This window comes from Pristis pectinata, chromosome 14 (assembly GCF_009764475.1).
Source record: "Pristis pectinata isolate sPriPec2 chromosome 14, sPriPec2.1.pri, whole genome shotgun sequence".
NCBI classification, from domain to species: domain Eukaryota; kingdom Metazoa; phylum Chordata; class Chondrichthyes; order Rhinopristiformes; family Pristidae; genus Pristis; species Pristis pectinata.
The window spans coordinates 42,421,380-42,437,725 of record NC_067418.1 but is presented as its reverse complement, the minus strand read 5'-3'; the positions used below and the strand labels follow the sequence as shown (position 1 = coordinate 42,437,725).

The following is a 16,346-nucleotide window of genomic DNA, read 5'->3' as shown; positions in this document are numbered from 1 at the left end:
ATTTATGTTTTTCTTGTGAATGCTGTGTATCTGATGCTGTGTGTCTGTGATGCTGCTGCAAGTAAGTTTTTCACTGCACCTGTGCGTACACATGACAATAAACTTGACTTTGACTTTGATTCTGCCAAACCTCTGCTTCTTCTACTGGCTTTGAATTATTGGACACGTGGTCCAGAGCTTCCATTTGTTTCTTCTTCTTCATTAATTCATTAACCAGCATTCTGCCCTGCAGTGAACTGAATGCCTCTAAGCACTCATCCATCTCTCTGATGGAAGTTGCTATTCTGCTACCATGTCAGGTGGTTTTTGAGAACACCATACCTCACTGACCTCATTTCTCTTACTATGAGATCTGGTGTTGAAGTAGCTGTTTGAAATCTATTTGAATGACTCTGCATTAACCTCTCAGAGGATTGCAGCAGTATTTATGAACCAAAATTTTAGGTTACAGTTATCAGCAACTTAAGCCTGAAATGAAAAGAAAGAGCTTCTATTCATATAGCACCATTCACAGCCTTTAGAAATCCTTAGGTGTCTCACAGCAAATTAATTACTTTGAGTATGAAGTCACTCTTGTAATGTATCAATCACACCCACAATTTGGCCACAAGCTCCTACAAATAGTGGTCAAACAAAAGAACAAGTCTACTTTTTAAGTGATGTCGGCTTGGGGGACAAATATTGAGCAGGACAATGTCGAGAGCTCTGCTCTTCCTTGAACAGCATTGTGTAGTCTTTTGTTGAAAGACCCTCATTCTAATGCCTCTTCTGAAAGACAGCACCTTCAACAATGCTGCATTAGTCTCATTGATGTTCTCAAGTGCTGGAGTAGGAATAGAATGCTACCAATCTGCCAAGGTTGACAAATAGCATTTTTTTTTGCTTTTCACCTTTTAAAAACCTATTGATTATCAATTTGCAAATAGGAAGAGGAGGGACAGTGATGCATTAAGTTATTGTGCTACCAGGCAGGAAACTGAAGACACAATCGTGCAAGTCAGAAGTGAAAGCCATGGGGGAACATATTGCTGGTTGATTCACGACTGCTTACTTATAGCTGTTGCTCAGTGGCCATTATTGTACAGAGAGCATTACAGCACAGTACAGGTCCTTCGGCCCACAATGTTGTGCCGACATTTTATCCTGCTCTAAGATTCATCTAACCCTTCCCTCCCACATAGCCCTCCATTTTTCTATCATTCATGTGCCTATCTAAGAGTCTCTTAAATGTTCCTCATGTATCTGCCTCAACCACCTCTGCAGGCAGTGCATTCCACACTCCCACCACTCTCTGTTTAAAAAACTTACCTCTGACATCCTCCCTATACCTTCCTCCAGTCACTTTAAAATTATGTCCCCTCATGTTAGCCATTGTCTCTGACTGTCCACTCGATCTATGCCTCTTATCATCTTGTACACCTCTATCACATCACCTCTCATCCTTCTTCTCTCCAAGGAGAAAAGCCCTAGCTCACTCAACCTATCCTCATAAGACATGCTCTCCAATCCAGGCAGCATCCTGGCAAATCTCCTCTGCACCCTCTCTAAAGCTTCCACATCCTTCCTGTAATGAGGCGACCAGAACTGAACACAGTACTCTAAGTGTAATCTAAACGGAGTTTTATAGAGCTGCAACATTACCTCCTGGCTCTTGAATCAATCCCCCAACTAATGAAGGACAACCCTCCATAAGCGTTCTTAACAACCCTATCAACCTGCATGGCAACCTTGAGGGATCTGTGGACGTGGACCCCAAGATCCCTCTGTTACTTCACACTGCTAAGAGTCCTGCCATTAACCTTGTATTCTGCCTTGAAATTCGATCTTCCAAAGTGTATCACTTCACACTTTTCCGGGTTGAACTCCATCTGTCACTTCTCAGCCCAGTTCTGCATCCGATCAATGTCCTGCTGTAACCTATAGCAACCTTTTACACTACCCACAACACCACCAGCCTTCGTGTCATCTGCAAACTTACTAACCTACCCTTCCACAACTTCATCCAAGTCATTTATAAAAATCACAAAGAGCAGGTGTCCCAGAACAGATCCCTGTGGAACACCACTGGTCACTGACCTCCAGGCAGAATAAATTCCTTCTACAACCACCCTCTGTCTTCTATGGGCGAGCCAATTCTGAATCCACACAGCCAAGTTTCCCTGGATCCCATGCCTCCTGACATTCTGAATGAACCTTCCATGAGGAACCTGATCAAATGGCTTACTAAGATCCATGTACACTACATCCACTGCTCTACCTTCATCAATGTGCTTTGTCACATCCTTAAAGAATTCAATCAGGCTCATGAGGCACGACCTGCCCCTCACAAAGCCACGCTGACTGTCCCTAATCAGCCTATGCTTCTCTAAATGCCCATAAATCCTGTATCTAAGAATCTTCTCCAGTAATTTGCCTACTACTGAAGTAAGACTCACTGGTCTGCAATTCCCAGGGTTATCCCTACTCCCTTTCTTAAACAAAGGAACAACATTTGCCACCCTCCAATCATCTGGCACTACTCCTGTGGTCAGTGAGGACGCAAAGATCATCGCCAAAGGTGCAGCAATCTCTTCCCTAGCTTCCCATAATAACCTTGGATATATCCCGTCTGGCCCCGTTTGCTTATCTATCCTAATGTTTTGAAAAAGTTCCAGCACATCCTCTTTCCTCACATTGACATGTCCTAGCGTATCAGCCTGTTGTACACCATCCTCACAAATGTCAAGGTCTCTCTCACTGGTGAATACTTAAGCAAAGTATTCATTAAGGACCTCCCCTACCTCTTCCGACTCCAGGCACATGTTTCCTCTTTTATCCCTGATCGGTCCTACCCTCACTCTAGTCATCCTCCTATTCTTCACATATGTGTAGAATGCCTTGGGATTTTCCATAGTTTTCAGAAGCAGGCTCGCCTCCAAATAATGTGATAATTTTTGCCCATGAGCTATAGTTTAAACTGGGTTATAGTGATTCCACAGTTTGATTTACATATTGATTGCTATTTTATTTGTATTGTTGTTGGCGGGACCAAATATTGTGAGTGGTATGAAATGGGCCAGAGACTATCACCCTTGTTACCCTGCCACACAATCTCTATCCCAGTGCAGTTTTTGTTTGCAAAAAGGAAGAGAAAAGAATAACCTAAAGATATTTTTAACTTTGTCTCTCTAGTATTTGGGATCTTCCTTTCTGTTAATGGTGCAAGTTGCTGAGAAATTTGTTCGCAGCTGGTTGAGCTAAATGAGCAATGTAGTTGTCAGCACGTTTCCAAAACTCTTTCCAACGAAGGAGCTGACTTTGCTGTGTGGTGCATTTAGAACTACCAACCAGGGATGAATTTCTAGGAAAGATGCTCAGTAAATTCTTCTCAACGAGTGCTCTGTAAAGCGAGTACTAGTCATTACTTAATCCCTTTCTTTTACAAATAAGCTTAGGTAAAATGTAATTAACAACCCCCTTTACACGTAATAAAAGCAATGAATTTGAATTTGCAATACCCATGAAAGTCAAACTGCTTAAGGAATTCAGCAGGGAGTATCCTGGTTTAATGAAAAGTTTATTGCTTGATATGTCAGTGCCATGACATTGACATCCAGTTTTTGTCAAGAACACACTGTGTCGAGCTTTATTCATGTGACAAATTATTTGCAAGACCGCAGCAAGCGAAATATAAGCATTTCCAACCACTGATCGGGTATATTGATTATTGGGCAAGTTTAACATTTTTTTAATTCATGGGAAATGCAACAATATTGAACTTACCATTTTATAAAATGCACAGCACTTGTGCTTATGATTTTACGAAGTATCTGAATGAAGAGCTGTGAACTCAATCACTGAAAGCAAATTAAAAATTTCACCAAATGAATTAACATCTGTATGCTTTCTGTGCCTAAAGGGTCTACTGGATGTCTAATCAATGAATACAATTACCTTTCATGTTGCCTTGTCTGGAAAGCAGATTATAAACACATCGGACCTGGGTGCTTTGTATATCCTGTAAAACTCTGATATTTCTGCATCTGACGATTCAGAAATCCCGATGATATGGTTCCTGACTCACTAGGTGATGTTTGCCACACTCCCCTTCAACTCACTTGGGCCCCCGTTCCCTTACTCCCTTTGAAGCCACCAGTGCCATGGTTCCAATACTCTCTTCCCATTCACAGGGGCTTCTATTCCCATACTCCCTTCCCATTCACAGGGGCCCTGCTTTCTGTATGCCCTTCCGTTCACAGGAATCCCAGTTTTTGTGTTCCCCTCCCATCACTAAGACCCCAGTTTCCGTGCTCTTTTCCTGCACTGAGAAAGTGAATTAATAGTATGTTGGGGAGGTAGTAGTACAATATCCAATAGTCCAGAAAATCTGCCAGTCCAACACCATCAAAGTCCCAAGCATGCTGAATTATTGGAGTTTGACTGTAAATGCTGGTTTAACCTTCCTGTTCTGCTTGATCCAGGCTAACAGGATTGCCTGGATATGGACCTATCAGACTTTAGCATGAGATTGCTAGATCTGTTCCATAGGATTGTCTCTGCCAACCTCCCAGTGCCAAACCAGTGATCTTGGATGAAGGTTGACACCCAGCACTCCCAAAGGAGATAGCTATCAAGGCTATTTTCCACATAAGTGTTATTCAATAGAAAGGGTGACAGATTGCAGGTGATTTTAGTGGCACCGTGATGGTTTTCTGGCCATAAAAGAAATTTCATTACTTTTCCACTGCTTCAGACAAATCAAATGGTTCTTTTGAGCCAGCTGACCTTTGATGACAGTTCATGTAATTTACTGCTCTTACTGCCTCAAGCTGGCTGCACATTGGAAATCTTTGACAGACGTGACTCTGCAGTATTCCTGTGTCTGTGCTTCTATTAAGCAGACAGCTGGCTGAAACGCGGCTTGGTATGACTTTCCCATTGTTGATCCTGACGTAGGGATGACAAGCCTGTGCCCTGTGGTTTGGAGGCCTCCTTTTCCTTGCACAAGCCTCTTCCTCACACGTGTGGGTGGTTCAATCTTTTCCTGCCATTTACGTGATTGATATGAACAGTAATTACAGGCCCCCTTTGCTCCATTCACCCTCCAGTGTGTATAATCTGAGATAAAGTAGGGTAAATGTAAAGTCATGTCCCAACCTTATAAGTAGCATGAAGTTGCTTCCCAATGGGTATTACTCTACATTCATTTCTCAACGATTGACCAGCCTGACTTTGCTGTGGCAGTGGATTCATCCATTTCTTGATGTTGTTAGGTGCACTGAAGTCACAGTCATATAGCATGGAAGCAGACCCTTCGGCCCAACCTGTCCATGCTGACCCATCCCATTTGCCCGGGTTTGGTCCATATCCATCTAAACCTTTTCTATCCATGTACCTGTCCAAATGTCTTCTAAACCTTGTAAATGAGCAGAACCACCAGTCATTAGCTGTTAAAACCCTAGTGCTCTGGTCAAAAGGGAGAAAATTGGGCCCAGAGTTGACTGGCTTCCCAGAACAAAATTATATTCTGTCCTCCCCCCTCAGCCCATCACTGGACATGTTTTTAATTCTTTCTCAGTCGCATTGAAAGCAAATATGTTGATTGCTGGTTAAATAAACAAATGTCCTTCCAGTTTCACAAAGTGTTTTTACTGGAGGCAAAGGGCAGATATTTGGAGAAGTGGGTCTACCTTGTTGTACTTCACACTGCGGTGGTCTAACAGTCCACTTTGAAATTTTTCCTAGTTGTCCTTCCCAATACTCAATTGGCACAGTAGTGTAGCAGTTCGCATAATGCTATTACAGCTCCAACGACCCAGGTTCAATTCCGGCTGCTGTCTGTAAGGAGTTTGTACGTCCTCCCCGTGTCTGCGTGGGTTTCCTCTGGGTGCTCCGGTTTCCTCCCACCTTCCAAAGACATACGGGTTAGGAAGTTGTGGGCATGCTATGTTGGCACCGGAAGCGTGGCGACACTTGCGGGCTGCCCCCAGAACACTCTACGCAAAAGATGCATTCACTGTGCGTTTTGATGTACATGTGACTAATAAAGATGTCTTATCTGATCATCCAATGGGCTTTCTGTGTGGAGATGGAGTAGAAAAGCAAATCACATTGAGGCATTTTCTTAATATGCTATTTTCTAAATCATTGAAGTTTCTGAGTTCCAAAACATATTCAGTTGTTTGTCCTTCCCATACTGGGAATGCAATCGATACTAGGTTAAGCTGTTATCATGTCTTTTTGTATTCATAACCTACTATCATTCTGCAGATTGCAGTAGTTGAGTTATTCCACATTGGTGCTCAATCCCAAGTATGACTGTGCCGGCCATGCTGTGAAAGTGGACATGGTCCTTGTGCTCCAGGTCCCGAAACAATTCTGATACTGCACTAATGTAAGATTCTGTCCATGCTACGTGTGCTTTTGATCACTGGGAGACTGTGATGAACATTTGCTTTCTTTCTCCATTTTCCAGTACAAAGGCAAAGTAAACCTTCATGTTTTTGAGGACTGGTGTGGCTCTTCAATTTATCAGCTTCGGAAGAACATTCATTTTCCACTATATCCTCATGTAAGTATGTTGCAGATATAGACCTTTGCCTTCCGGTATCCCTTCTCTGGTGTTAGTGCAAGAAGTTAGAAAGATAAAGAAAATTTAAAATCGGCAGATGATGGAAATCCAAAATAAAAACAGAAAATGCTGGAACATCTCAGCAGGTCAGGTGGCATCTGCAGAAAGAAAAACCCACTACCCACCCACTATTTCCCCCTCTCACCTGCACTCGCCTATCACCTGAACTCACCTATCCCCTGCCTGCGTGTGTTCCTCCCCCTCCCCCTACCTTCTTATTCTGGCTTCTACCCTCTTCCTTTCCAGTAAGGGTCTCGGCCTGAAACATCGACTGTTTGTTTCTCTCCACGGATGCTGCCTGACCTGCTGAGTTCCTCCAGCACTTCTTGTGTATAGCTCCAGATTCCAGCATCTGCAGAATCTCTTGTGTCTCCGAAAGAATAACAGTCAATGTTTTAGGTGGAAGACTCTTCATTAGAACAGAGAAAGAGAGAAACAAGTTGGTCCAGGTGGCAGGGGAGGACAAAGGGTGAAATGAAAATGTTGCCATTAACGAGCAATGGAGTTCCTTTGTCTGTGTAATGAGCTGCTAACATTGTGAAGTCATGATAATGTTGTATAGTCAGGCCATGCTAAACTGGAACATGCCCAACAGACTAGAATGTACAAATGAAAAAAAAGAGGAAGGAAGGAACGGCAGGCAAAAACGACCAGCTTTAGGAGCTTGCTTTATTCACAACTAGACAGGAATATATTCCCGTACCGTCTGCTGGAACCTTTCTTCACAGAAGCCGGCTGACCTATGTTCCCTGTTTTTGTTTCATATTTCTGTTGGGTGTGTCCAGGAGGGTTTCTTGAAAAAATATGCAGATAATCCAACTGGAGGCGGGGCCATACTAGACCTTATATTTGGGGAATGAGCCTGGCCAGGTGTTCAGTGTTTCAGTGGGGGAGCATTTTGGGAACAGTGACCATAATTCAGTATGTTTAAGATAAAAACAGTATGAGACTGGAGGAACTCAGCAGGCCAGGCACCATCTGTGGAGAAAAGCAGGTGGTCAACATTTCAGGTCAGGACCCTTCCTCAGGACTGAAGGTAGGAATAGGAGGGAAAAGCAGAGCAGTGATAGGTGGAAAAAAGAGGGGAGGCGGGGTGGGCACAGGGTGGTGATAGGTAGATGCAGGTAAGAGATAGTGATAGGCAGGTGTGGGGGAGGGGAAAGCAGATCCACTGGGGGATGGGTCAAAGGTAAGAAGAGGGAGGGGAACAAAGGGCTAGGAAAGGGAAGAAGAGAAGAAGCGTGGTAGGGGTGTGATGACCTAAAGTGGGAGAATTCAATGTTCATGCCGTTAGGCTGCAAGGTTCCAAGATGTAAAATGAGGTGCTGTTCCTCCAGTTTACGCTTGGAATTGTCCTGGCAGTGGAGGAAGCCGAGGACTGACATATCAGTGATGGTGTGGGAGGGGGAGTTGAAGTGACTGGCAACGGGGAGATGCAGGTCGTGGTTTTAAGACAGTTATGGTTAAGGTTAAGAGGGTTCCTCTGATGAAAATGTTCAACTGAAGGAAGACTAATTACACCAGTATTAGGCAGGATATGGAGAAAATAGATTGGGAGCAGCTACTTGAGGGTAAATCCACATCTGACATGTGCGAGTCTTTAAAAGGCCAGTTGTTTAGAGTTCAGGACAAGCATCTTTCTGTGAGGAAGAAAGATAAGGATGGCAAGGTTCAGGAATCTTGGATGACAAGAGATATTGTAAGTTTAGTCAAAAAAAGGAAGCATATATAAAGTTTAGGAAGCTAAAATCGATCAAGGGCCTTGAGGAATATCATGGAAGCAGGAAAGAACTTAAACGAGGATATAGGAGGTCCATTTAAGGGCAAGGGAGGGAATTTATGCATGGAGGAGAAGTGGGTGAAGTTCTTAATGAATACTTCACATTGGTATTAACCAAGGAGAAGAATGTCGATGATGGTAAGATCAGGGAGGGGCATGTTGATATTCTAGGGCATGTCGATATTATAAGGAGAGGGTATTGGGTGTCCTGCAAAAACATTAAGGTGGATAAGTCCCCAGGGTCTAATGGAATATATCCCTGCATACTGAGGGAGGAGGTTGCTGGGTCCTTGACAGAGATCTGTGTGTGCTCTTCAGCCATGGACAAGGTGCCAGAGGACTAGAGAAGGGCCAATGCAGTTCCTTTGTTTAAGAAGGACAACAGTGACAAACCAGGAAATTATAGGCTGGTGAGCCTTATATCAGTGTAGGGAAATAGTTGGAGAAGACTTTTAGGGACAGGATTTATTCACATTTGGGAAAGCACAAACTTATTTAGGGATAGTCAATGTGGCTTTGTGTTTATCACAAATTTGATTTAAGTTTTTTGATGAAGTGATGGAGATGAGGGTATTGGATGTTGTCTACATGGACTTCAGTAAAACATTTGACAAAGTTCCCCATGGCAGGCTGGTCCAGAAGATTAAGTCACATGGGATCCACAGTGAGTTGGTAAGTTGGATACAAAATTGGCCTGGTCACCCAAGAGAGAGTGTTGCAGTAGACGGGTATTGGTATTGGTTTATTATTGTCACTTGTACCGAGGTACAGTGAAAAACTTGTCTTGCAAACCGATCGTACAGGTCAATTCATTACACAGTGCAGATACATTGAGTTAGTACAGAGTGCATTGAGAGTACAGGGTAAAAAACAATAACAGAATACAGAGCAAAGTGTCACAGCTGCAGGGAAGTGCATTGCAGGTAGACAATAAGGTGTAAGGTCAAACAAGGTAGATTGTGAGGTCAAGAGTCCATCTCATCGTATAAGGGAACGGTTCAATAGTCTTTTCACTGTGGGGTAGAAGCTGTCCTTGAGCCTGGTGGTATGTGCCCTCAGGCTCCTGTATCTCCTGCTTCATGGGAGAGAAGAGAAGAGAGAATGACCCAGATGGGTGGGGTCATTGATTATACTGGCTGCTTCACCAAGGCAGCGAGAGGTAAAGACAGAGTCCATGGAGGGGAGGCTGATTTCCGTGATGCGCTGGGCTGCATCCACAACTCTTTGCAGTTTCTTGCGGTCCTGGGCAGAGTAGTTGCCATACCAAACCTTGATGCATCCAGATGGGATGCTTTCTAAGGTGCATTGACAAAAGTTGGTGAGTGTCAAAGGGGACATGCCAAATTTCTTTAGCCTCCTGAGGAAGAAGAGGCACTGGTGAGCTTTCTTGGCCATGGCAACAAAGGGTGTTTTTGTGACTGGAGGTCTGTGACCAGTGGTGTTCTGCAACTGCTGGAACCTTTGTTGTTTACAATATATGTTAACAATTTGGATGAAAATGCAGGTGATCTGATGAGTAAGTTTGCAGATGACATGAAAATTGGTGGAGCAATACACAAAAAGTGCTGGAGGAACTCAGCAGGTCAGGCAGCATCTGTGGAGGGAAATAAACAGTCGACATTTCGGGTCGAGACCCTTCATCAGGACTGGAAAGGAAGGCACAAGCCAGAATAAGAAGGTCGGGGGAGGGGGAGGAGCACAGGCAGGCAGGTGATAGGTGAGTTCAGGTGATAGGTAAGTCCAGGTGAGAGGGGGAAGGTAGGTGGTTGGGGGAGGGGGAGATGTAATAAGCTGAGAGGTGATAGGTAGAAGAGGCAGGGCTGAAGAAGAAGGAATCCAGTTGAAGAGGGTGGTGGACCATGGAATAAAGGATGTAGGAGGGGAGGAGAGGAGATGGGCAGGTCATCAAGGCGAGGGAAGGGAACCACAGGAATAAGGGAAGACGAAGGAGTGGGGGGGGGGGAAGCAAAAGAAGGGGTGGGGTTACCAGAAATTAGAGAAATCGATGTTGAGGCCATCAGGCTGGAGACTCCCAAGGCGGAATATGAGGTGTTATTCCTCCAACCTGCGTCTGGCCACCAGGAACTAGAGAGGATAGTTGGTGGAGTTATGGATAGTGAAGAAGGTTGTCAAAGGATAGAGCAGGATGTAGATCAGATGGAAATTTGGGCAGATAAATGGCAGATGGAGTTTAGTCCAGGCAAGTGCAAGGTGATGCATTTTGGGAGGTCAAATGTAAGAGGAAAATGTATAATAAATGCCAGGACCCTTAGGATCATTGATGAACAGAGGGATCTTGGGGTGCAAGTCCATAGCTCCCTGAAAGTGGCAACACAATTGGATAGAGTGGTAAAGAAGGCATATGGCATGCTTGCCTACATCAATGGGGCATTGAATATAAAAGCAATGAATAATGTGACATAGACCATCCGCAGGGAGATGGGATTAGTTTAGACTGGCATCATGGTTGGCACAGACACAGTGGGCCAAAGGGCCTGTTTCTGTGCTGTATTCTTCTATGTTTTACTATCAGCATTAATCCAGTCTTGGCTGAAATCTTGTTAATCGTTCTCCAAATGATTATTGTGTAAATATGAGAAATTAAATGGTATCTTTTTGTTTCAGACACGTACCTCAGTGAATAAAATTGCTGTTTCTCCAAAATGGAAGAATTATGGGCTTCGGATATTTGGCTATATACACCCCTACAAAGATGGTAAGGATGAATGAAATGGAGGTATGAGGCACTTATTTAGTAGCTGAAATCATTATATTCCTCCAGTCCCCTTTGTTGGTAGTCATTGAGATCCATCACTAATGATCCGGTAAAGACAAAAGTATATTGAAAATAATCCACTGGTAGGTAAAATTTTATGTGTGTGTGAGTTGTGAGTATAACTAGCAATTATACAAGGCAGTCACCTTGTTGATCCAAAGTCAGGGGCAGACAGTTCTAATTACAAATTAGAACTGGCAATAGCAGGTTCTGTCTGTCCCCATTTTCTTTGCCCCAACATTGGCAGCCCTTGCCTCCAGAATTCAAAACACTGTAATTTCTTGCCTGAACCTTCAGTACACTCTTCAATCTAGCTTTTGAAATCCACCTCTTTGATTGAGCTTGAGGTCACCTGCCCTAAATCTCCACCATTGATGCAGTATCAGTTTTTGTCTCCTATGAAGCACCTCAGGATATTCTACTTTGTTAAAGGAGCTACAAAGATGTAACTTGTTGCTGGTCCACTGGCTGAGAATTGAATTGAATTTCTGCTGCCTGCAAACCAGTGACTGGAAGAGGAGAACAAAAGGCTGGCAAACTGCACTGTTCCTTTGCAGACCCAATTACCAACTCTTTCACCTTCTACTGTCATCCCTCCAGTCATTTGATCTTTCCTGCTTTCTAGTCTGCTCCCCCTGTCCCCACCAGGTTCTCTCCTACCACCACCACCCCCCCCCCAGTCCCTCCACATTTCAAAACATGTTGAAATCTCTAACTTTGCCCAGTCCCAGAATTCCACATCTGTGTTGGCAAAAGATGGAGATGAGCTGAAGGTTAGATTCCGGTGCATCTGACTATCTGCTCCATTGCTGGGCAGGACATTCATCACGATGTTGCCTGGATTGGAGTGTATTAGCTGTAATGAGAGATTGGAAAAACTAGGATTGTTTTCTCTGAAGCATCAGGGGCTGTGGGGCGACCTGATAAAGCTATATAAAATTATGAGTGTATCAGAGCAGTAACACGGTCCAGTGCTACCTTGAATCTGGACTTCACCTTTACCCCAGGAGGGCTTGTGTGGGAACGGTGACTTCCTCAGTTTGACTGGGATCACCGATCTTGTTGCAAAAGGTTACAAGGGTAAGTCACTTTAGTTTTCAGTGTTTTATTGTGTTTTTCATGACTTTTTTAAATAACTTATTATTTTTAATTATTTAAATCTATTTTAATTGCTTTTACATTTTGTTAACAATCAGAAACATTCAAAACTATTGAAGAAGCTGCAGCCTACTTGCCCCCTGTGCTTTGTGGGGCCACTGTTAGGTGTGAAGGACTAGCTCATTCAGCCCTCTGTAGCTGGGGAGAGTAAATGCAGTCAGGCAGGGACCATGTGCAACAAGTCAAACCGAGGATGACCTGGCTCATTAACTGTTTCTCCACTGACGCCGCCTGACCAGATGCTGCCTTTTCACTTTTTTGTCAGATTTACATTGCCATGTACAAAAGTACACTGCTGTTAAGATTTGATTTTAATGAACTTATTTTTCCATGGAACATGGATAGCGCTGGCAATGCTGGCATTTATTGCCTATTCTCAATTGCCCCTGAATAGCCCTGTCTAGACAGGGCTATTCAGGGGTACTTATGAGTCAGCGACATTGTGGACTAGAGTCACATGCGGACCAGACCAGGTCAGGATGGTAGATTTCCTCCCCTGATAGACATTAGTGAACCAGATGGGTTCTTATGACAGTTGAGTAGTTTTGTGGGACTAGTTACTTAATTCCAGATTCATTTAAATACTAGAATTTAGTTCTCCCAGCTCCAATTTTGTGATTCAAACTTATGTCCCTAGCCCAGTATTCTGATGAATAATCCCATAATTTTAATGCCACGCCACCATATCCCTGCCCATTTCCTCCAAGTCCTGAAGGGTCCTGACCTGAAACATTGACCGCCTGCTTTTCTCCACGGATGCTGCCTGGCCTGCTGAGTTCCTCCAGCATCGTAGTGTTTTGCATTTACTCCGTTGCCCAGTGCTGATATCCTCCTTTTATCAGAGGCAGAGAAGAAATGTCATCATCGCTGTTACCAGCAGTAAGAAGAGATCTGAGAGATTCTGGTATCATTGTTAATTGCACAGGCACTTTTCAATGGGCTTCCATCCATACTGCCAGAGCATTCCACTGAATAGAAAATCAGTCAGAGAGGAACCACACTGGGTCATCGGAAATTTTGTCCCAACTGAAGTGAATTAAGGAACGAAACTGAGGACCACATCTTCCAACAAAATCTTAGAGCCATAGAGCCATACAGCATGGAAGCAGGCCTTTTGGCCCAACCCATCCAAGCTGACCAAGTTGCCTACCTGAGTTAATCCCATTTGTCTGCCTTGGCCCATGTCCCTCCAAACCTTTCCTATCCATGTACCTGTCCAAATGTCTTTCGGAATGTTTTAACTGTACCCGCCTCTACCACTGCCTTTGGCAGCACGTTCCACATACTCACCACCCTCTGTGTAAAAAGGCTGCCCCTCAGGTCCCCTGTGAATCTTTCCCCTCTCACCTTAAACCTATTCACTCTATTTTTAGACTCCCCTACCCTGGGAAAAAGACTGTGTCCACTCACCTTACCTATGCCCATCTATGGGATCTCTCCCCAGCCTCCTATGCTCCAGGGAAGAAAGCCCCAACCAATCCAGTCTGTCCTTGCAACTCAAGCCCACCATTCCCAGTAAAAATTGAATCTCTTCTGCACCACTTCCAGCTTTAAGACTTCATTCCTATACCCAGGCGACCAGAACTGCACATAATACTCCAAATGCAGTCTCACCAACATCATGTACAGCTGTAACACGATCTCCCCAATCGTTTACTCAAAGCCCTGACCAATGAAGGCCAGCGTGCCAAATGCCTTCTTCACCATCCTGTCTCCCTGTGCCACTGCTTTCAGGGAACTATGTACGTACCCCTAGGTCTCTCTGTTCTACAAGTGTAATACAAGTCAGGATGTCATTGGATAAAATAGTGGTGCTTGTTTTATCTGTGGAACTCTTAAGACAGAACGATAGACATTTGTTAGGGGAGGTTAACCAGCGATGTGGAACAAAGGCAGGGTCAATATCTTGACTTCCAGTTCAGCCAAGACTTAATCATAAGCAGAATAGGCTCCAGGTTCAAAAAAGTTCCCTCTTGTTCCCACATTTCTAAGATGATGTGCCCGACAATATCCAGTGATGTTTAATTTTAATGTGGTGTCACCTATTCGATCCCTGATCAAGTCTTCCATCTCCCTACTACTGTTGCTTCACTAGCAATATTCTCCCTCTCTTTTAAAACATTGAGGAGGCCATTCAGCCCAGTGAGTCTGTACTGGCTTCAGAGCAATCCCATCAATCAAATTCTGCCACTGTTTTCTCTGTAACCTGTTCTCCCTCACACGCCCATCGACTCCACCCTGATTCTCCTAGCACCCCCCTGCACTGGGAGTAACTTACTGTGGCCAATTAACTTCCCAGCCTGCACATCCTTGGGATGAAGGAGGAAACTGGAGTATCCAGAGGAAACCCGTGCAATTACAGGGAGAACGTGCAAACTCCACACAGAGAGCGCCTGGGGTCAGAATCAAACCCAGGTCACTGGTGCTGTGAGGCGGCGGCTCTACCAGCTGGCCACACAGAAGGAATGCCAATGAAAATATACTGTGTTGCATTATGCCTCATCGAAACGCGGATCTCAGAGCAGTTGCTGATGATCATGGTGCTAGCTTCCACACAGGGCTGGACTATTTGCAAAATTTACCAGTGGGCTATGAAAAATAATGCACTGAATAGCTCTGGATGATGGAACTAATGAGCCTGAAACTCATCACATCAGCATTACTTCAGGGTAAATTACTCAACCATTTAAGTGATGTAACACCATTCCCACCCCTTTCTGGCATAAAACAAGATTTAATGTCTGTGGTACTGTATAACCACTTTCACGCACCATCACTCATGACAGCATCTTTAGAGCAAAGCTGAATGAAAGTAAACAGCACACAAGAAAAAAATGCAGGCTGGTGAATGCTAAGTGTTTATTGATCAGCGAAACATTCTCCAAAACAGCAGCACAGCTTTGAGGGGTGCAGTTCTGGAAGACGACCTAGACTGAGGTCAAGAATGAGTATAGAACGTTACAGCGCAGTACAGGCCCTTCGGCCCACAGTGTTGAATGAGTATGAGTAAGACATTCAGGCTGTATGTTAGTGAAAAAGAGAGAGGATTATAAGAATAAAATGGAAGCATTCAGTCCATCACCTGCTCTACAGTTAAATCATGACTGACTTGCACCTCATCTTTAGCCATCATTCACTCATTTCCCTTGATACTTTTCCCTGATAAAATTCTTTTGAGCTTGGCTGTGAAAGCTCAACTTGTCCCAGACTGTTGGAAGGAGCAGGTTTTACATGTCCACCGTCCTTTTGTCCACCTATCACTGCTCTGCTTTTCCCTCCTATATATCGGATTTCCCCTCTGCCTATCTTCAGTCCTGAAGAAGGCTCCTGACCCAAAACGTTGACCGCCTGCTTTTCTCCACGGATGCTGCCTGACCTGCTGAGTTCCTCCAGCGTCATTTGTTGTTCTAGGTTCCAGCATCTGCAGTCTTTTGTTTCTTATCATTATTAATCGGTATCCCAAAGTGTTGACCGCTAATAGTTAACATTGGGTGGAGAGTTTTCTCCAGTGTCAACACTCCATGATAAGACATTTATCTGCAACAATCCAGCCCAGATAATTCCATCCACAGTGAGAGAAGTTGCCATTGAAAGTCTCCTCAAAGCACCTCTCCAGCTTGTGTTTCAATAGTGTTTTCCCTCAGTTGACACCACCAACAGACTTAAGTAGCAAGTACTAATGAAATTTTCTTCCTTCTGCGGCCTCCAGATCAATAACTTTAGTATCTGGTCTTCAGATATGCAAACGAAAATTGTCGACCCACAGGATCATCTATGTTGCATATCCTTGTGTGTGCATCAATCACCCCTTCACGCACGCACATCTATAATGCGCTGGCCATTTTCGGGCTGATTGATTGTCATGTAATGCAGCAGCAGTAATGCTCAGGATGAAGAAGTGCAGCTGCCAGGAAACATCGCATGCACACCCACACATCTAATCCTGCTGAAAATCCCCTGGGGCTCAGTTGATTTATGCAACAGTTTATGACAGGAGCTCATCCTGAAATTAGTTGCAGGTA

General features: G+C 44.1%; 1 protein-coding gene across 1 annotated transcript in view; it reads left to right on the top strand.

The window, feature by feature from the left end:
* Window positions 1-16,346, top strand: part of LOC127577716 (N-acetyl-beta-glucosaminyl-glycoprotein 4-beta-N-acetylgalactosaminyltransferase 1-like) — a 591,438-nt gene that overhangs the window by 345,760 nt on the left and 229,332 nt on the right. The window contains exons 4-5 of the mRNA XM_052029203.1: window positions 6,455-6,550; window positions 11,016-11,106. Coding sequence (XP_051885163.1) covers window positions 6,455-6,550; window positions 11,016-11,106 — 187 coding nt within the window. The remainder of the gene's footprint in view (window positions 1-6,454; window positions 6,551-11,015; window positions 11,107-16,346) is intronic.